At 43.3% G+C, this 22,393-nt stretch overlaps 1 protein-coding gene across 1 annotated transcript in view; it reads left to right on the top strand.

Moving 5' to 3' along the window:
• Positions 1 to 17,476: 17,476 nt before the first annotated feature.
• Positions 17,477 to 22,393, top strand: part of LOC307120820 (uncharacterized protein) — a gene marked incomplete at its 5' end in the record, with an annotated part of 65,381 nt that continues 60,464 nt past the window's right edge. The window contains one exon of the mRNA XM_079807995.1: positions 17,477 to 17,546. Coding sequence (XP_079664121.1) covers positions 17,477 to 17,546 — 70 coding nt within the window. The remainder of the gene's footprint in view (positions 17,547 to 22,393) is intronic.

Below are 22,393 nucleotides of genomic sequence, written 5' to 3'. Positions count from 1 at the left end.
TAGTCATATTTGAGCTCCAATTCAAGTCGTGAGAAAGAGTCACACCCAAGAATTTACATTTCTCAACAATCTGCACATCAGAATCATGAATCATCAGAATCATCGAGAGAGAGAGAGAGAGAGAGAGAGAGACCGAGAGAGACCGAGAGAGACAGAGAGACCGAGAGAGGGGCAGGGAACATTTACATTTACATTTACATTTATGCATTTAGCAGACGCTTTTATCCAAAGCGACTTACAACTTGGGGGTACAATAAGCGATTGGTCGTGAAGAGTCGAGTGAGCGCAACAAGTGCCTGAAATACTTGGTCCGTGTAAATTTCTCAGTGTAGCACAGGCTAGAGTAGGGCGGGAAAGAGGAGGAAAAGAGGAAAGGAAAGTTTTTTTTTTTTTTTTTTTTTTTTTAGGAGGTTAAGTGCTCACGGAAGAGATGAGTTTTTAGTTGACTATTGAATGTTGTCAATGAATCCGCATTTCGGATGGCGGTGGGCAGATCGTTCCACCAGCTGGGAACGTTGAATGAAAATGTTCTGGAAAGGGATTTTTTGTCTCTCTGTGAAGGTACCACAAGCCTTCGCTCCTTGGTTGAACGAAGGCTTCTGGTGGGGGTGTGGCGACGTAGAATCGAGTCAAAGTATGCAGGAGCTGAGTGCGTGGTGGCTCTGTAGGCAAGCGTCAGCGACTTAAACTTGATGCGAGCAGCGAGTGGTAGCCAGTGCAGAGAGATGAAGAGTGGTGTGACGTGGGTCCTTTTGGGCTCGTTGAAGACCAGACGTGCCGCTGCATTCTGGATCATTCGAAGTGTTTGGATCGCACAAGAGGGGAGTCCAGCCAGAAGCACATTGCAGTAGTCAAGTCTAGAAATAACCAGGGCCTGGACAAGAAGCTGTGTTGCGTGTTCTGTTAGGAACGGTCTGATCTTCCTGATGTTGTAGAGCGCAAACCTGCAAGAGCGAGCTGTCTTAGCAATGTGATCTCTGAAGGACAACTGGTCATCAAATGTAACTCCAAGATTTCTGACTGATTTTGAAGGGGAGATCAGGGATGCACCTAGCTGGATGGTGAAGTCATGTTGCATAGTGGGACTGGCGGGAAAGATGAGGAACTCAGTCTTTGCCAGGTTGAGCTGTAGGTGATTTTTACTCATCCATGCAGAGATGTCAGCCAGACAGCTGGAGATTCGTGCAGCTACTGTGGGGTCGTCTGGTTGGAATGAAAGGTAGAGCTGAGTGTCATCAGCATAGCAGTGATATGAGAAGCCATGTGCCTGTATGATGGGACCTAATGAAGTAGTGTAAATGGAGAAAAGGAGAGGTCCAAGCACTGAGCCCTGAGGAACCCCCGTGGTCAGTTGATGCGCTTGGGATTCCTCTCCTCTCCAGGCAACCTTGAAGGACCTACCTGTGAGATAAGATTCAAACCAATGGAGCGGAGTCCCTGTGATGCCCAGTGATGAGAGGGTGGACAGAAGGATTTGATGATTTACCGTGTCAAAGGCAGCAGATAGATCAAGGAGGACGAGGACTGATGATTTGGACTCAGCTTTAGCTATCCGCAGGGCTTCGGTGACCGACAGTAATGCAGTCTCTGTGGAGTGGCCCCTTTTGAAACCGGATTGGTTAGAGTCCAGCTGGTTATTCTGTGAGAGGAAGGATGAAACCTGGTTGAAAACAACTCGTTCAAGAGTTTTTGCTATGAATGGCAGGAGAGAGACAGGTCTGTAGTTATCTATGAGTGATGCGTTTAAAGTGGGTTTCTTAAGCAGTGGAGTTACCCGAGCCTGCTTGAAAGTGGTCGGGAAAGTGCCAGAGCAGAGCGATGTGTTGATGATGTGTGTGAGTGCAGGAAGGAGAGTTGGAGAGATGGTTTGAAGGAGGTGTGAGGGAATGGGATCGAGAGGACAGGTGGTAGGATGGCTGGAGAGGAAAAGTTTAGATACTTCGGCCTCAGTGAGTGTGGAAAATGAGGAGAGAGTATGTTCGGTCGTGGAAGTGGCTGATCTAAAATCCACAGTGTGTGGGGGTGAGAACTGATTGCTGATAGTTGTTGTTTTGTTTGTGAAGAATTGTGCAAAGTCGTCTGGAGATAGGGAGGTGGTGGGGGGTGGTGGAGGAGGACAGAGCAGAGAGTTGAATGTTCTGAATAGTGTGCGTGAGTTTGAGGTGCTGCTGATTTTGTTTCGGAAATAAGAATATTTAGCTGCGTGTACATCATTCGAGAAGGATGAGAGCAAAGACTGATACTTAGCTAGATCAGATGGGTGATTTGATTTATGCCATTTCCTCTCTGCTGCCCTGAGTGTCGTCCGATGTTCACGAATAACATCAGATAACCAAGGGTTAGAGGGAGGAACACAAGCATTGTCCAAAGAAAACACACTGGGATGTAACAGTGTTACATCTGTTTAACCGATGTACTGAATCAGCAATGTTTTTCTATCATGATAGGGACTTTGCATTGAATTCTGTTTGCTTTTATACTGTTTTTGTTTTGGTACACCAAATATTCAAATGATTAACAGATTTTCTGAATCCTTTCATTACCAGTTTAAGAATAGACAGACTGTCATCTACTACCATATCTAATGGAGTGCGTTATGAGCTGTGCAAGATCAAAAGTAATAATTTAGTATAGTATCAAAGGAAATTACAAAGAAATAGATTAAATAGAAGTAGACTAAAGGAAAACAAGTAATCCATATGTGACAGGATTGAGTATCTGAGGCTTGAAACTTGTTTTCAAGAAAAAGTACACTCACACATTCACACTGACTCACTAATAAAGACACTGGCAAGGCATGTATCGTATTTTAAGTACTATTGTACTGTACATTTAAAGCTTTACACGTACATTACATAGTTTGTACTGATGTGTGTATTTGTGTGCATGTGGACAGGATTCTCCTGGCAGGATGAAATCACCCAGCGCGTTATTGCTAAGGAGATGAGTCGTTTTCCTCACACGCGCACCCAAAAGATCCAGAATGCACAGTGAGTACCAGAAACAAATCAGACGTTTAGTTTAAAACTAATACCTTAAGGCAGGGATCCTCAAACTCGGTCCTGGAGGGCCACTGCCCTGCAGAGTTTAGCTCCAACCCTGATCAAACAAACACACCTACCTGTGATTTTTCTAGTGATCCTGAAGACCTTGATTTAGCTTGATCAGGTGTGTTTAAGGTGTCTTACCGTTAATACGTCTTTCCCGAAACGATCTTAGTTAATAATACCTTCTGTAAGTCATTCTATTGTAAGGTTGGTCTGGAGCACTCTTAGCTATAGCTATCTTATCACTATTCACAGTTAATTTCGATAGTGGCCAACAGTTTCTTTACATCTCAGTCTATACGAATACAATTCTGATATTATATAAACTCAATGATTATTGCGATATATTGGATGGGAAGCGCTAAAATGTTTATTTCATTCAGTAACTAAAAACAGGATGCCTAATCGATTCTTGGGATTTAAGAATCAATATTGTTTTGTAAGAGTGAGAATCGATTAAAATCGAGAAATCTATATTTTTTACTCAGCCCTACTAGTTAAAGGGGTGGTAAAACACACTCTTTCGAAGGCTTGATTGTGTTTGTGGGGTGCACTGTAACATGTGTTCATGCTTCATTTAAAAAAAAAATGATGGTCTGATGGTTTCCGGGTTGTATGAAGCTGGTCCCTCAAAAATACTCAATGGGCTCTGATTGGTTAGCTGGCCCAGTGTGTTGTGATTCGCTAACCGCCTAGTGCACGCTTGTCTGAAACATCACGCCCCTTACCTTTACCGGTACCCTCAGGCTACTAGCCTGTGCTTTGTGTAGTACAATGGCGTCAATAAAACCATACAAATTTGAGCCCGAATCTGACCCAGACATTTTTAGTGAAGATGATCGAGCAGAACCTGTTCAGTCCTCAAGAGTAAAGACTGCGGATCTATAGTGATCGCTGCTGAATGGCACTGTTACTTTTGTATTTTTTGAACGATTTGCCAAATATCTGTCTCAGGAATGAACACTAAACATTGGCTTTACTAGTAGCCAAATCAAACACAGAACCATGTTTAGCATGCCTGTAGATAAACAATACATAAAAGCTCTAATCAAAGAATAATTTACACTAATGCCAAGTTCGCTGTTGAGATTTTAAAAAGTTTGTAACGTTAGTTGTTTGTCGGATAACGTTAAATATGAATGAGCATTTAACAAACTGGTTTGCAGAGCCAATTAGCGTTGTCATCTGTTTACTTCCTTGCTACAACATAGGTTACAATTAACAACACAAACTATTACAGGAAAACACATAGACGAAAAATAAATCATACTTACAGGTTGTGGCCCGTAAACAGCTTCTGTTTTTAAAATCCATCTTTCAGGACAAGCCGTTGTGCGAATCCTTCATTGAACTTGTGAAGATTGTGGAAGCTTTCCTCCGTAAGATGTGCAGCGGGAGCCGCGCGCGCCCGTTTCATGCGGCGTTCACACCGGACGCGAATAAATCGCGCTATTCGCGCGAAGGTGAATGCTTGAACATTTTGAGTTTACTCGCTTCATTCGCGTGTGACATTCACTGCACAACAGATGCGAATTCGCGTCATAGGAGGGACTTCTGCCAGCCGGCTCGTCTTGTTGAGAAATGGCTGACATGGGCTGTGTTTACACGTCTTTTTTTGTTAAAATCTACTGTTAATGTGTGACAAAACGTAGTTTTAAGACTTTTTCAGTCGATAATGTAGTTGTTTAAAGCCCAAATCTGTGGTTTATTTATATAAAGAGTGCCTATTTGTACATTTTATCTGGCGTTTTCGGAGTTGTGAGCTCCAGCGGATCAGCGGCGCTTACACTGGCAGTGTTTGTCTCGTGCAGCTGAACTGCGGCTCGTGTATTGCAAATACAGACGAATATTGTCCATTATGTCACATTTTCCGGTCTTCTCCTCCGACCCCTGTCTGTCTCGTGCTTTGATTTCGTAGGCATTGGCAACAGCACTCCAGCCTAATAACTAGCCTACCACAACAACTATTCCCTGCGGCGATACAAAATGGCCTCGCCCCCCCTTATTTCATATTCTCGGAGGAGGGGTTTATGTAAATATTGGGGCTGGTGATGTCAGAGACCCTGGAGGAATGTCTGTAGTCCCTAGCGGCCGTTTGCTGTAGTCCTTAGAAATTGATTTCCTTAAAAGCAAATATCCCCCTTTGCTTTAAACTTTGAACGTTGTAACTTTGCAGATGTTGTTTATGCTCAAACAGCAACACTACACACTAGCTAAAGTTAGAAAAGTGAAATCGTGGTTTACCACCCCTTTAAATGTTATATCATTTAAGTAAACCTTACTGATTTTGCTCACAGGTTTTTATTTTATATATATATATGAGAGAGTGAGAGTGAGAGTCTCCTTACCTTTTCAGTCAAAAAGCAATTTGAGTTGTCAGCTTCTGGAGACCTCTCTAATTCCTGCAAGCCACAATGTATCTGGTGTTTTCAGAATGTATACAAATTTTAATTGACCAAAATGTCCACCTAAGACTTACCTCATCAGTTGATGTAAACGAAATGACTTGGTCATGGTCATGGGAAGACACTGCAGAGGAAACATTTCACTGCACACTGAACATTGTGCTTTGGGCATGTTCTCCAACTCCTTTGCATCAGATGGCAAAGGAGTAGTACGTTTTTTTTGAATATGTACATTGTGGACTTTCCATTACCACTCACTGATTCCAGCTGGTTTCTATTATAACCATCTGAATCAGGAGGGATTACTAAGAGTTTGCGCTGCCCACCTCCACCTAGAATTAGATAAAGAACAGAAAAACAACATTCTTATCTGCAACTTTAACATACACTTACACTTTGTTTGCCGTAATCAGACGTAATTGTTGTTTGAATTTGTTCAAATGATACATTTCGTTTATGAGCATATTTTAATGGAATTCATGGAGTCCTAATTCTAATGGAAGTTTTCACACCTTATTGGAAGGATTTACACATTTTCCCCTCTGCAACTGTACATCCAGTGTAGATATGATCTTAATACAGTGTATAATAAAACAAAACAAGCCACGTTTACATACCTGAAGTCTTGTGCAGTAGCCACCCACCACAGATATTGGCAAGTTTTGGGAAGGTGTTACAAAGCATCTCTGATAGCTTGGACAAAGAACAAAGTTAATAAATTAATAAATAAATGACAATCCAGCTTTAAAAAAAAAGTGTGTGTGCAGGGTTTTTCCTGCGTAGAGAATTACGAGGCGGCCGCCTTCACCAAATTTCGTGCCGCCTCCGTCTGACGACAAAACTCAAGACAGGCAATCACTTGCTCAGATTAGGCATGTCGTGATAATTAAATAATCATAAGAAATATATATTGTCACGTGATCCTTCAGCAATCACTATCATCATTATATTATGATTTAAAGTTCACTAAAATAAATTAGCGGTTTCTGAACGATGTTGTACTCGCTACCGGGTGAGTTGACAACACAATGACTATTAATTAGCATCACACCCGCACAATAACTGGAATTTAAAAATGTGAAGAAACAAATGTCGCTCTGTTTTGAAGCGTTTCATTTATTTTCATAGTTTTGTGCACTGAAAGATTATTAAAAAGCATATCTTGTTCTCTCGTATCCATCATATCTTTGTTGCCCATTACAGAGCTGCACATTACGTTTACAATTAACATCGTGTAACTTTATAGTATTTGTGTAGGCCCATATAATTATCTACATTCAATATATAAATATAAATCTAATATGATTGTTTTTTATAAAATGTATTTTATAAGAACACAAAGTAATTTGTACCTTTTTATTAACATGTTTAGATTTTATACAATTGTAGGCCAAAGATTCTTTTAACTATCCACTCACCTAATTTAATATATTTTTTTATTTATTGTTTTCTCTATAATGAGTGTGTACTTAGTGGATTCTGGATTGTGTTTAACAAATAAAAGAGTGACCATTAGTTCCACAAACACAGACGTACAGATATTCTATAGTGATGTAGAAATATATGAATGATACATTTGTAACCTTTTTATTTTGCCAGTCTGTTGTGATTGTTTCAGTTATTTAATGAATTTAATAAATATTTAAAAGGTATTAGCTGTAATATTACACTGTAAAGTGATAACTTGAAAGGGATTAAAAGAATTTCATTTATTTTATCATAATTATTTAATGATCAAAGCACACAGAAAATGTATGTCAAAGTTAGGGAGGGTTAGGGAGGGGTGACATTTTCAGGAATGCTTAACGAACGTCTTCCAAGTCCAGCCAGACCCAGTTCTACCTCTCCTTTTGGGGTTTACGTCACAAGCAAGTAATGTTTTTCAAGCAAGTAAAAATGCATCAAAAAAGATTTTTCTTGATGCTTGTATGGGGCAAAGTGCCTTTTCCCCCTAAGCTCCTTTCGAAAAAATCCAGGAAATGACCTAAGAACATTTTCTTATTATTGTATGGGAAATTTACCAGGTTTATTGTGAAAGCAGCTAAATTAGCTAATGCCTTAATGCCCCTACACACTGCATAGACAGACATTAACCAAGAGTAATATCTTCAGGTGTTTGTTTGTATTGGTCTACCCTTGTCTTTGGTCAACTGAATGTGTTCAATGTCTGGTTCTGGAATATCTGAGAAATGGCACAATCTAATATGATGATTGTCTGCATTGGTCAGCAGCTGTCTATGCGGAGTGAATTGGCCTTTGAACAACAGTTTCACAGATTCTCACACCTAGCCATTTCTTGTTGCCATGATTGGCAGTTGGACTGTGGCCTCCTCTCTTGTAGTGCCCTCTCTCTCTGCTGTCCCTGTGGTGCTGCAGTATTCTGACTAACTAGCCTTGTGCTGGTCAGCATTGACACCAGGCTTTGTGCGGTTGAAATTATGTCACTTAATGGGACCTGATATACATTGATATTAGCCTGACATCGTCATACTCAATTCTAGTCAGAATTTGAGTCTGCTCCTGCTCCGTTGGGCTGTGATTATGGGGCGTGTTTAAACCGAACCAGGAAAGACCTCAATTGGATAGACCTACAACCAATCAGAGCAACGGCGCGACGCATAACGTTAGTTGTCAAATGTCAACAGAACTCAACTGCACTGTGTTGCCAAGTCTGCAGGTTCAAGTGACCCCAATTATGTGATATACAGATCCAGGAATGCGAAATTTAGCAGGCAGCCCAGCCAAAATAACACATATTTTACCCAACAAATGCCATTTTTCCCGGAGAACCCCCCACCCGGAAAGCTTTTGGGCTTGTTGTTGGCTAGTTTTGAGTAGGAATTGGGCGGGTTTTGCTGTAAAAACTTGGCAACCCTGTCTGTGCGCACGCTAGAATAAGTCACGTTAGAAGAAGAAGATGAGTGTTAACGATCTTTGCCGGTGTTGTAAAAAAAGAATTTAAGGATACACAGAGTCCTGACCAACACGATCATCATTTCTGAGAGAAATAGTGAAGGTAAATGCATATACGAACAAGTTCTCCGTTTAGGATTAGAACAAAGTCAACCCAAGCGCCTTTGATGACGTGGATGATTACGTTACTGTTTATCATCTGTACATCATCGTCTAAAGCCCGCCCTGACAATTTAATTGGTCCGAACAGTTTCTGTTCGGGCATAATTATTTCTCTATGGATCAAGTCCAGACCGAACTGCCCGTGCAAATTTTTTTGTGGGCAGGGCTAAGTTTGTCTGGCATCCAGGCTACATTGAAATACAATTAAGCAATAAACCACAAGACGCTGTGCTGCATCATGAATAGTAATCAAAGTTCACAAAGTATATTTCCGTATTATTTATTATGTTTTCTGATGTATAATTTCCATTCTGTTTCTTTAATGGTTACGCACACTTGTTGTTGCGGAAAATTGAACTTGAACAGATTCGGCCATAGGAAGAAAGGGAGAAACAGATTTCTTACCGTCTTGTCTGTCAATTTATGGATATAACTTGTGATTAAACGTTTAAGGTAACACAAGATAAAGGTTTGACAAGTGTAATATAGGATACAGGAAACAACAGGATTTTTGTAAATTTTTGTGTTTGATTAAACTCGCACTTGTTTACGGATTTTTGACTGACTTCTTTGACGAGTAAGAACTCATTTTTCCTGCCACTATAATACAAGTGAAGTTAACAAAGGACTTTGACCAAACAGTAACGTTACACTAGCCTAACGTTACACCTGTTATGACCGTGGCAGAATCACGACACACTATCGTTAAATATGTCTCGACCAATATATCTGAAAAATACAGCGACAGCGGACATTATTGAGTCCAATAAACTAACATGTTTAATGACATTCACTGTTTCAATGAGGGAAGAACAAAATAACTTACCTGAGGCGACGTGTGGGAACTCCCTTGACCAGCCATTTTTGCAGTGGCGCGAAAAAAAGCCGGTCCCTTTAGGTGAGTGACAGGATCAGGGCGCGCGTGCAGAGTGTGATCGATGTATCTCTCACTCGTATAATGCCTGTAACAGCGGTGACGTAATTTTGACTGTAGATTGTCGCTTCATGATTCGTACTCGTAACCCAGCAATCGTAAAACTATGTTTTGTGTTTGTGTAAACTACACTAGTCGTAATTTTTGGAGTCGCACTCAAACAAACGTGGCAAATGTCGTATCTGTACCTGTTTTGACCATAGATTCTGGAATCGTACCATCAAAGTCACGATTACACTCACTGATTTTGTACAGTTTTTAGAAATACGCACGTACGAGTTTTATTTATGCACGTGTTATTATTGACAGTCTTTTTATTCCATAATATATGCTGCCCATCATAAATCAAAGCACGAGACAGACAGGGGTCAGAGGAGAAGACCGGAAAATGTGACATAATGGACAATATTCGTCTGTATTTGCAATACACGAGCCGCGGTTCAGGAGAAACGACCACTCTGTCAAGATCAAGTTTGCAGGTGATACCCCCATCATCAGTCCTATCAGAGATGAGTCTCAGTGATTCATGGAGGTGAATTGGAATGTAGAATGGAGTACCAATACAAATTTCATCTTGAGAAGGAGGCCAAAGTACATAACTCATACGTCTCACATCAGACATAATGAATTGAATTGAAATGGGATATTAGCATCCCATCTTTTGAACAGGCACAAACAAAAAAACACAGTTATAACTACCACTATAATGGGGAAACTGATGGGACAGGACAGTGAGGACAATGTAGGAAGGATGAATAAGAACCTGTAGGTCACTGTAAAGGACATACAATATTGTCCATGAGGCAGATTCGTCCATTATGGCTGGCATTAGCAAACATCCCTATTTAACAAATGAATGGAGGAAAGAATCCATATTAATCACATCTAGTGTCCATTCACCTCTAGCAACTACTGTAGTGTATTATATTTAGGACCGTAAAGCCCGATATATTGGTCCAATGCCGGTTCACCAATACACGGGGAAGGTTATCACGAGTTCTGTCCTCACTCATACAAAGTATTGGTTGGTTAAATTTGCAATACATTAATCATATGTATTTACTCGTTATTTCATCTGACTCCTTAATGAAAGGTTTTAATAATATCTGTGCCTCACTAAAAGTTCACTAAATTTCAAAAATGTTTTGCACACAGGTCTGTGCACTTTTGCCCAGCACTTGATCTTTAGGCAAGATCATTTTGGCCTTCTTGTGTGGATATTCCACCAGGAGCAAAGGCCTCCAGCCAACTGCGTGCAACTTCTCTATCTAAAGATTTAAAAAAAAAACAACACACACAAAAAAACATTAAAAACAATTACAAGTGCTTTGGTGTGGCTGTGTATGGATCTTCGTCTGCTTATCACAAAGCTGGGACACAAATGCAGGTCAATACGAAATACTTAGGGTCAAAGCAGACTTTTGGAACATCACAAGGAATAGCTATATTCAAGATCCCAGAAGATCCCAGAAGCCCTTTGCATGGCTGACTAAACAAGCTTGTTTGACTTGGCTGGCTGGCTAAGTGGGTGGGACATTTTTCGTTGGGCAAAAGTGATGTTGCTGAATTTGCATGGGCTTTTGCCCAACAAGTCTCACCCACTTAGCCAGCCAGCCAGCCAAGTTGAACAAGCCCTGCCCGATCTTCTGTGATCTTAAATGCAGCTAGTATATTGACAAACCACAATGACAGAGCAGTGGACAAAGGAAACCTAGGACTCTACAAGAACAAGAGCAGTTGACAAAACCAGGAAGTACACAAGGGGCATGACCAAGAGAAAATTAGCTTGATCGGCAAACTACCGGTAGGTATGACTTTTTTGTTGTTGAAATAGTATTATTGACCCACAGAATACTTTGCTTTAAGCCAGACAGACATCTGAAACAAGCCTAAAATAAACACAAGCGAGAAAACTGCTCGGGTTACGACTGTAACCCTTGTTCCCTGAGTAGGGAACGAGCACTGCGTCTGGTTAAGACACTTTGGGGATACTCCCTAAGCACTAGCGAATCTGAAGTCCGTATAGAAACTAGTCCAATCTGATTGGTCGTGCGTGATGACGTCATCGTGACGGCGTACCCGGAAGTATAAAAGGCGAGCCGGCGCATTGAAACGGCAGCTATTGCTCTGAAGCATGCGCTCCAGGCGTGCCGAGGTGTGGTAACGAGACGCAGTGCTCGTTCCCTACTCAGGGAACAAGGGTTACAGTCGTAACCCGAGCAGTTCCCTTTCGAGGTTTGACACTTGGTTAAGACACTTTGGGGAACGAGTACCCACTAGCCCACACCGAGGGTAGCGCCTGCCCTAGTGTGAAACCGGAGACCGGGCACAACTAGGACTTGAGTACCCTAGCGCCAGCACCGTAGGGAGATACTTCTCCACTCCTTTTCCTTCCGTGCCCCAGCCGATGAAGGGAGGCGTCTGTTGAAACGGTTTCCCAGCAACAAGACGCTCCCAACACTGGCCCTTGGGACCTTACCGAGGGTAGTGCCTGCCCTAGTGTGAAGCCGGAGACCGGGCACAACTAGGACTATGGAAACCCAAGCGCCTTCGGCTCCCCAGCCAATGAGGGAGACGTCTGTTGAAACGGTTTCCCGGCAACAGGACGCTCCCAACACTGACCCTTGGGACCTTACCGAGGGTAGTGCCTGCCCTAGTGTGAAGCCGGAGACCGGGCACAACTAGGACTGGGGAACCCAAGCGCCATCTGCGCCCCAGCCAATGAGGGAGACGTCTGTTGAAACGGTTTCCCGGCAACAGGACGCTCCCAACACTGACTCCTGGGACAGAAACCAAGGTTTCTTCCATTAAACTAGGGAACGGAGGCATATGCGCGTTACCCTGATCATACGAAAAAGATTCCCTCTGGGGGAAACCCCTTGGTTTCCAACCACCACTGTCAAGGTCTCAGGTGCAGCAGGTCAAAAGGTCTCCCTTGGACGCTGCTGCACTGAGCCCCAGCACTCAAAAGTGCTTCACAGTGAAGGTCTCTTACTCCGCCGTCACGTGAGGCGGGGGATGTAATGCCTGAAGAACCAAGGAACTGACCAATCCTAAGTTCCCTGGTTCATCCGACTCCAATGGTCCGAAGGGGGCCTCAGCCAGCCTTCGAAAACCACTGCCAGATCCCAGGTTGGGAATTCTGGAACGAGCCACAGGCCGCATCTTCCCAGCCCCACAGGGTAACTGTACAACAGATGGTGTCTACCCGAGCCCATCACCCAAAGGAGTGTGGAAAGCCTTATGGCAGCCACGGACACCCTGAGTGTGGACGGGGTTGGACCCGCAGAGAAGCGATCTTGGAGGAACTCCAGCACTGAAGCCACCGGCCAGTTGACTGGGTCCACCTCACGCTCCCTGCACCAAGTGGCTCACCACTTGGGGCTGTACAGTCTCCTCAAAGATGGAGCCCTGGAGCTGAGTAAGGTCTCTATCACCTCTGCCGACAGGCCAGTCTCTAGGTACCTGACCCCCTCAAGGGCCAGACCCAAAGACTCCAAATCTCAGGCCGGGGGTGAAATATTGAGCCCCCTGCCTGAGATAAGAGATCCCTCCTCAGAGGGATCTGCCATGGAGGACCTGCCAGCAGCGCTATGATGTCCGAGAACCAAACTCGCGTCGGCCAACGGGGTGCTACTAAAAGTAGGCTGACCCCCTGCTGGCGGACCCTCTCCAGAACTCCCGGGAGCAGAGCAATCGGGGGGAATGCGTGCAGACGCAGCCTCGGCCACGTCTGAACCATGGCATCCAACCCCAGCGGGGCTGGATGCGTGAGGGAACACCACAGTGGACAGTGGGACGTCTCGAGACGCGAAAAAGTCCACTTCCACTGGACCGAACCTCTCACACATGGCATCCACCACCTCTTCATGGAGACACCACTCCCCGGGCCTCAGCCCCTGCCTCGACAGGATGTCTGCTCTTCTACAGTACGCAGGACCCATGTAGAAATATTCGGAAGGCATTCCATGCTCCGAGATAATCTACTGATGGAACCAGCCTCTCGAGGCTGGCCTCGGGTGTTACACGAGCCTCCTCCCCAACCCCCTGAAGTGGATGACCGGCAGGAGTGGTTGGGAACGATTCTCTATGTGCGGACGCGTGAGCTGCCCAGCCGCAGGTCTTACCAGAGGCGGCTGGAGGAGCATGCGTTCGCTGAAAATCGATGTGGCCCGAAGCGTCATAGACGGCGGGTTCCACATTGATTTCCCCGAAGCGCCGCAGAGGAAGCAACCTCGGTTGCCCCTCTACGGGGGGAACTGCTCTCGGAAGTCCAGCCAAAGCTAGGACTTTCCCCCAAAGCGGCCGTCCATGACCGCGCCCCAGCCAGTGAGGAAGGCGTCTGTTGAAGCGGATTTCCAGCAACAGGACGCTCCAACACTGGCCCCTGGGACAGAAACCAAGGTTTCTTCCATGTAACTAGGGAACGAAGGCATCTGCGCGTTACCCTGATCATACGGAAAGGATTCCTTCTGGGGGAAACCCCTTGGTTTCTTGCCACCACTGTAGAGGTCTCATGTACAGCAGGCCAAAGGGTATCCCGTTGGACGCTGCTGCCCTGAGCCCCAGCACTTCCTGAAAGTGATGCTGTGGCCTAGCCTAATTTCTGAGACCATCACCAGTATGGTCTCGACTCGCGCAGGAGACAATTGTGCCCGCATCGTCGTCGAGTCCCATACGATCCCTAAAACCGTAGTCCTCCGGGACAGCGTCAACACACCTGTTGTGTTGAGTCTCAGCCCCAAGCACTTTATATGGGCCAGAGCGACACTTCAACGGCGAACTGCCATCCCGTACGACTGGGCCAATATGAGCCAGTCGTCGAGATAATTCAGCACATGGATGCCCTGGAGTCTCATAGAGCCAGAGCTGCATCCATGCACCTTTTGAATGTGCATGGGTGAAAGAGCTAGACCGAAGGGAAGCACTCGATATTGGTACGCCTCGCCCCCGAAAGCGAACCTCAAGAACTTCCTGTGACATGGAAGGATGAAGATATGGAAGTATGCGTCCCTCAGATCTATCGTGACGAACCAGTCCTCGAACTGGATCTAACTCACGATGATGGAGACCATGAGCATTTTGAAACCGAGCCTCCTCAGAGACCGATTCAAATACCTCAGGTCTAACGGACGCCACTCTCCTTCCCTTCCGAGAACTATAAAGTACCGGCTGTAGAACCCGGACTCCCTCTCTGTCGGAGAAACGCACCCTAAGGCTTCCTTCGCCAGCAAGGATTTTACCAGTTCCCTTAACCGACCCTGCTCTTTGTCTACAGTACGCAGGACCCATGTAGAAATATTCGGAAGGCATTCTCATGCGCCGAGATACTCTACTCAGGGAACCAGGCTCTCGAGGCTGGCTTCGGGTGTTACACGAGCCTCGTCCCCAACCCCCTGAAGCGGATGACCTGCAGGAAGTGGTTGGGAACGATTCTCTATGTGCGGACGCGTTGGCTGCCCAGCCGCAAGTCCCTCCGGAGGCGGCTGGAGCAGCATGCGTTCGCGGGAAATCGATGGGGCCCGAAGTGTCATAGACGGCGGGATCACCTCGACTTCCCCGGAGCGCCGCAGAGGAAGCAACCTCGGTTGCTCCCCTGCGGGGGGGGGGGGACCGCTCTTGGAAGTCCAGACGAAGCTAGGACCTCTTCCCAGCAGCCTCCCGCCCTGGAGTACGTTCCTCAGATCGCCTCCAGGAGCGAAAGACCGCTGCTGGGACTGCTGGTGAGAACGCCGCCTCTGTTGCCAGGCTCCTGGAGGAGGGGCTCTAGAGGCGACGCTCTCCTTCTGCACCTGCCGGTGCGAGGAGCTGGCAGACGGCTGAGGCTGCCCCCTAGGGGCCGCTTTCCCAGGCTCTGAGTGGCGAGGGAGGCACTGACGGAAGGCCGCTGACTGCATCTTCGCCTCCTGGTACCCGGCGACAACGGTCTCAACCGCGTCACCAAATAGACCAGAAGGCGAAATCGGGGAGTCTAGGAGGAAGGACTTATCCTTCTCCCTCATCCCCGACAGATTCAGCCAGAGATGCCTCTCCACCATCACCATGGAGGCCATGGCCCGGCCGATAGCACGGGCCATCTCCCTGGTGATGCGGAGAGACAAATCTGCAGCCCTCCGTAGCTCCAGCACATCCTCCAAAGAGGGACCGTCGCCCTCATTGAGCTCTTTCTGGAGGTCAGCCTGGTAGGCCTGCAAGACAGATAATGTGTGCAGGGAACTACCAGCCCGCCCAGCCGCCATATAAGCTTCGCCCACCAACGATGAGGTGTCCCGACAGGGTTTGGTGGGCAGCTCCGGGGTTATAAGAGACGACACAGAATCGGGGAAAGGATAACTCGTGAGAGCCTCTTCCACCCGAGGCATTGTCCCATAGCCCGCCTCACGTGCCCCCAGAACATTGGAATAATCCAATACTGGAGGAATATGCGAGGAATAGGGCTTCCTCCTCGACCTACACACCTCGATGTGTAGGTCCGGGAAGAAAGGTAAACCCCGGCGAGGTGTTTGGACCCGGCGAGAAAGAAACCGGTCGTCCAGCCTACTAGGTGGCTGAATTTACGGCCCTTCCTGTGGCCAATCAATCTTCAATTTGGCCACTGCACGAGTCAAAACCTCAATTAGCTCCTCTTTGACGAGTGGATGAAGCGATGAAACACTTCCTGCTTCTCCGCCCGCCCTGATGCAACGCTCATCCGGCTCCTCGGAACCGGAGAGAATAAGCATCAGATCCTCAACCCCGGGGGAAGAAGCCGCAGCTTGGGCTTCCACACGGGGAGGAAGATCTTTAGAACTGTCAGACAAGGATTGGGAAAGTGCTGCAGCAGTCCCAGATCCCGCTGACAAGTCCTTATGTGAAACCCATGGTCTGTGACACCGAGACGCCTCAGCGATCGCGGGTCCAGAACCCTGGGGCTCTCAAAGCTGACCGGCCTCATCGAACACGGCCAGCCGAGAGCGGAGCAGTCTGAGTGTGAACAGCTCACAATGCTGACAGGCAGCTCCCTCGAGAGCTGCCCGAGCATGTTCAATACACAGACACTGCACACAAAGCAGGTGTGTATCTGAGCCCGAAATGTAATAGGGACACGGATGCACACACTGCTTAAACTCTCTCACATTCATTTCCATTATTCACACACTTTTGCATCTGGACAAAACAACAGTAAATAGACAGACAATTTCAACAGAGAGCGCTATGCTGAAGAGCAATAAATGCCGTTTCAATGCGCCGGCTCGCCCTTTATACTTCCGGGTTCGCCGTCACAATGACGTCATCACGCACGACCAATCAGATTGGACTAGTTTCTATACGGACTTCAGATTCGCTAGTGCTTAGGGAGTATCCCCAAAGTGTCTTAACCAGACGCAGTGAGAGTTCCCTCGAAAGGGAACTACAAGACAAGAACAAAAGACCAAAAGAGTATGCACATGCATGTGTCATGTTCATCCTGCATAAACGTGTAAGTAGCAATGTTGCATGGTTAGTAGTGGCCAAGTTCAGTTCACGTGTCAAATAGCTCACAAAATGCGATGTCAACCGAGCGCCATGTGCTTATATACTGGTGTTTGTTGTGCACAGGGGAAAGTCAACTGCTCTTCATATGAAGCACTGTGAAACATCTTACAGTACTGCAGGCTATGAGATAAGTGATCCTGAGAGTCTTTGGTCTGTTTGCAACGTTTTTCAATGACAGTACAGTACAGTTAAGATCAGAGCCGGCCCAGCCACTAAGCGAACCTTGCAATTGCAAAGGGCCCCGTGGCCAGCAGAGGGCCCCCTAGAGTCATTGCTGAAAAAAAATCATACATCAAAAGTAACATTAAATAAATAATTAAAAAGAAAGAAAGAAATTGGCTTACAGCGCTCTTTATCAGGCATCATGATTAGCACAGTTGTTATTTATTTAGTTCTTTATTATGGCGAGTTCCCCGCTAATCTTGACCCCTGACTGACCCTGTGATGTCAGTCACATCATGTCACTCGTCACCTGTCAGTCAGTGACTCCGACGTCGACGATGTCTGACAACAAGAAAGGAAAATATCTTTCTGGCAATGAAAAACGCCAAAAGAAGAAAGAAGATAAAGGTACGTAAACCTGTAGGCTTAATTTTCCGATACCTATGTATGTATGGATAATCTGCAGTCTAAATATAAGTTAGTCTCTCTCGCTCGCAGTATAGCGAGGCGGTTGTTATAGCGAATAAAAACCGCCTCGCAGCTCGCTATAGATTATCCCTCTTATTACATGGATACCTACCAAATCAATTAATAATTTGACACAAAATATTGATTTAAAAAGGAGTTTATTGATTTAAAAACGATTGTTGCTTCCGCTAAAGAAAATAGTCCGTTCCGCGTCCATAGCAACGCTCTGCTCAACGGTGTGTTATAGCTACTTCACAGCGGGCTGTTATCAAGACGTAACAGACCCGCATTCTACATTGGAATTCAACCAAGCCATGTAATAAATGCTAATAACATGCTGCATAAAATTGGTTTAGTATTATACCATTTGCTGTGATGTTAAAGCATTTAACAGAACAATACAACCCCAGTTTGGCTTCTTCACTAAAGGGCTAACATTAATTTACTCCTTATGTCCCCTTTCCAGGGGCACTATTAAAGTATATGCTGCCAGTTAGCAAAGCTCCTGCTGTTGGTGAATATAAAGGTACTGTAAAATGATAACCGTCTGCATTTTAAAAAATTAAGTCTAACTTTATATATAATTATTTTCTTTATTGCAGCTCCATCAACCACTTCTTTTCCTGGTTCACAACACAGTCATGTCACCCAAGAAGACACAAATACACAAGTTTGGATTTTAATAGTTCTATTGAAATGTTACCTAATTATTATTATTGTTACTTTTAATCTTGTTTGTGGTGTTTTAGATATTGTTAATTTTGTTTATTTGAAAAGTTAAACCATTTAAATGTTCTATTTATTATTTTATATAATAGTTTATTTAAATGTATTAAATATTATTCTATTTGCTCTATTTCATTTCAATTATATATAGGCTGTTGTTTGTGCCTCTTAAACTCTTGTGTCAATTAAAAATGTTTCTTTGATTGTCAGTGAAAATCACTTTATCAGTCTTTTTATTTAGCAAGTTCATCAGTGTGTTCATTGCACTGCACTGCCATTCAGCTCAGTGGTATCATAATTATACTGTTAGACATCAAACATGGAACTCAACTCAAGAACTCAAGGTCTTTTATTGTCATTCTGTACATGTTGCCACATAAGAACGAAATACGTACTCAGGACCAGCAGCGTCAAAAAGAAAATTAGCATACAGTATACATAGAATAATTAAAACATAATTTAATAGACTAAAAAATAAAATAAAAACATAGTAGATATAATGTGTTGAGTATAGTTATAAGGTAGTCATTGCTTTTCTTTAAGCCTTACTTAAAACGGTCAAAGGGGCCTCCAACCAAATTTTGCTTAGGGCCCCCAAAGGTCTTGGGCCGGCTCTGGTTAAGATGCTAAAACTGTTGAATAAATAGCTTCCATAAAGATGTTAATGCATTATCTTGTCTCAGTCAAAATCAGAAAGTCCCCCCAAGGACCCCAAAATAACTGGACTATGGTGACATAGAACAACAAAAGTTACTTACCAAAATGATGGCATCGTCCCACAAATGTGAGGTCACCTGATTTTTGTGTGTGTTGGCAACCCATGTCTTTTTTTTTTGCTCAAATTTTTCAATCTTTTTGTGTAGGCACACATTTTTAGGCTGTGGGGCCTTGCACATAGGGCAGTTCTTGAAGCCATTAAAAAAATTGTTTGCACGCTGGGCAGGTCTTCTTGAGCCCTCCACCTTTTGACATGTTTTGATGCTGTAAACCAGACAAAAGGCATAATGTCTGTTACCATTGTAGAAACCTACAAATTCCTTTATTGCTAAGACTTTTTAACTACACAACAATGGTGCCAATCATTTAACAGTTATTTTGCAGTTATGCAAAGTATATTTGTGACCAATTCACAGAATCCAGTATAATCGTTGTGATTTGCTGTGTCTACATTAAAAACATGTTAGTAGTAAGGCTACTTCCCTAATGCTACAAAAAGACATGTACTGCAGATATTTGCTGACAAACTGTAGGGCTATAACTCTGCTGCATTTTGAACCTTTTGAAGATTGAAATTGGGTTTGTACAGTGTAGAAAATAATTATTATCCATAGATACTTACTGTATGGAAATGTAAAAAAGCAGGGGGGGGGGGTTACATAAATTAAAAAGGTACAAGACATTGTTTGTCTTGCAATTAATCTGATACTCACAATATTAGAATTGAAATGATATGATAAAATTATGATAGGCTAGTATATAATTACAGCTATGCCAACACTGCATGAGCTTTAGTTGCAATATCAACAAGCCTGTCTATTAATATGCTTTAGTTGAACTTGTCATTATGTTTTATGCTTATATCTAATCACCTTCTCTGGTATATACAAACAGTGTCCCAAACATGTCTTTGTCCTGGTTCAGTTATAATACAGTTTTAAGACGCTGGATTTACTCCAAAATCTGAATATCAGACTAACTTATGGTTATGTTTGATGGACGCTTTTTTAGTAAGTAACAATAAAAAACAAAAATCAAAAACTACAAGATATAAAATACTACACTACTCCAATGTACATTAAATGTCTAGAACATCATACCTCAACGGCAACTACAACAAACAAACAATATGTAATACCAATAGTGATTTTCATAGACATGGTTGTAAAGTTATCAAAATTTCTCACCCTGGCCTCGCTGGGATCTCTTGGGTGTTTTTCCGACATGGTGCACAGATAAAAAATACAAAAATACAGACAATAATAGACACACAATACAGATATGAAGATGTGTGTGTGTGTGTGTGAGAGAGAGAGAGAGAGGGGGGGGGGGGGTAGAGAGATAACTAGAGAAAAACAGAGTGAGAGAGACAGAGAGAGAGATTGAAAGAGTGGCTCTTAAAAGTGCCTTTGTTTTCTATGTATAAATATATAAAGAGATATGGAGATATAATGTACTGAACAGCAAATAATCTGTAGAACAGACAAGAAAGCATCATTAGATGTATCTCTGAGAAAAAATATAATGTCTACATTAATGCGAGACACTGCAGGTGAATAGTGTAAAATTTTTAAATAATAGCTATCACTATGAAACTTCCTCAGTTGATTATTTATACAAAGAGAAAAAACAATGCATTACAAGTTTTTGAAATGTGTATGTTTAATTATGCAAAGTAGGCATTATCTCATTAAACATAAATCTGAACATATGATAAAGCCAGATGCAAAAATTATTTTTTTCATTTTGTTTACACACAAGATGAAAAAATAATTTCAGATGGGTTTCAGGATAGGGCCTATATGCTTTCAGTACTTAGGAAATTCAAAAATATACTGAAAAAAAAATTCGCCATATTGTTTTGATTAAAATGTCACATAAATCAGTCATGATTTACAAATCCCTTTGAAAATATCTTCAGAATACTGCTAAGTGTTAACCAGAACGTTTGGTGTAACTACATAGGTGCTACATAGGCTGAGACAATGACAAAAAACTCATTTTGAGAAAACGTCTTTTAAAGTTTTGTAATGTAAAAATTCATACTTTTTTTTTAGAGGAAAACAACTATTTACAGACACAATATCTTGTCAAATATTTAGCAATCAACAATACCAACCATCTAAAACGCATCAAAACTTATAACTCAACATTTATAGATAGTAAATAAGTAACGCAGGTCTGAGATACATACCGATTTGTAGAGGGGATCCTCGCAATGACTTGAAAAACCGTGAAATTCTCAGATGCGCAAGGAAGTGTGTCGCCGTCATGGCAACAGACTGTCCGATTTAACATTAATTTATTATTAGTCTTTATCGTTTTTTGTTTTTGTTGTCTGTATATGCCTATCTGTCAATTCAGTAAACATAAAAATATACTAAATTAGTCCAAATATTATTTACACTAAAATGATGGATGGGGAGTTTGATTGATCAAGCCTGCCTCTAGTGATCCGGTTATCCGTGTGTCCACCACAAAATAATCTGTGGTGCCATCACAGAATTTGTCAATAAGCAAAAGGCTATACAAACTGATCAGGGGAGATAAGATGTTCACAGTTAATTGAGGCTATTGCATCGCAAACACAGAAAACTTGAATAGCCTACTGAAAGTGTCCAAATCAGCAATATAGCAATATCGTCCAGTGAATGTGAAACAATCTGTGGCGACCATTGAATATTTCGTGGTACGGTCACGGAATTCAGGGTGACCAGAAGTTATCCTAGCGATCAAACAACGACAGAACAATTCAATATCAAGCTAAAAGCACTTTAAAACTAAATATTTAAAGTAAAGTAGTTTAAGTAAACTCAGAATATTTAAAGCGATACCTTTCCAAAATATAAAACAACGTCAATTGGGGGAGTGCAGGTGTTGTAACAGCTCGTGTGCTGTGGACCACGGATGCTGCTGTCATTGACTTACATAGGCATCACTTCCGTGTAGTTCTGTCCTACCCACTAAGAAACTTTGTTTCTCACAACTCTTTCAGGTTTCCAGGGAGAAAGTGAAGGGATGGCTCCAGTCCAACCAGGGATGGGAAATCGCCAGCAGGACAGAAATCTCAGAATCGGAATGCAATCTCAGCAGCAGTTCATGAACTCTCAACAGAGAATTCAGATCAAAGGAAAGAAAAAAAAACACACCGGCCTTGAAAAACAAAGCCAAACACAATTAGTTGTATCTTATTCAAATAAACCTTTTTAAACAATCAATATGACTCTCTTCAATCATTTAAATATACACAACATATGCATGCTAATCACCATGTGCTTGATTAACACAATCTATATAGAGCTAGCAAGCTAGCACCGCATGGCACACACTTCCCAAAGGAGAAA

Source organism: Gobio gobio, assembly GCF_949357685.1.
Source record: "Gobio gobio genome assembly, chromosome: 24".
NCBI lineage: Eukaryota > Metazoa > Chordata > Actinopteri > Cypriniformes > Gobionidae > Gobio > Gobio gobio.
This window is presented reverse-complemented; position numbering and strand designations above follow the sequence as displayed.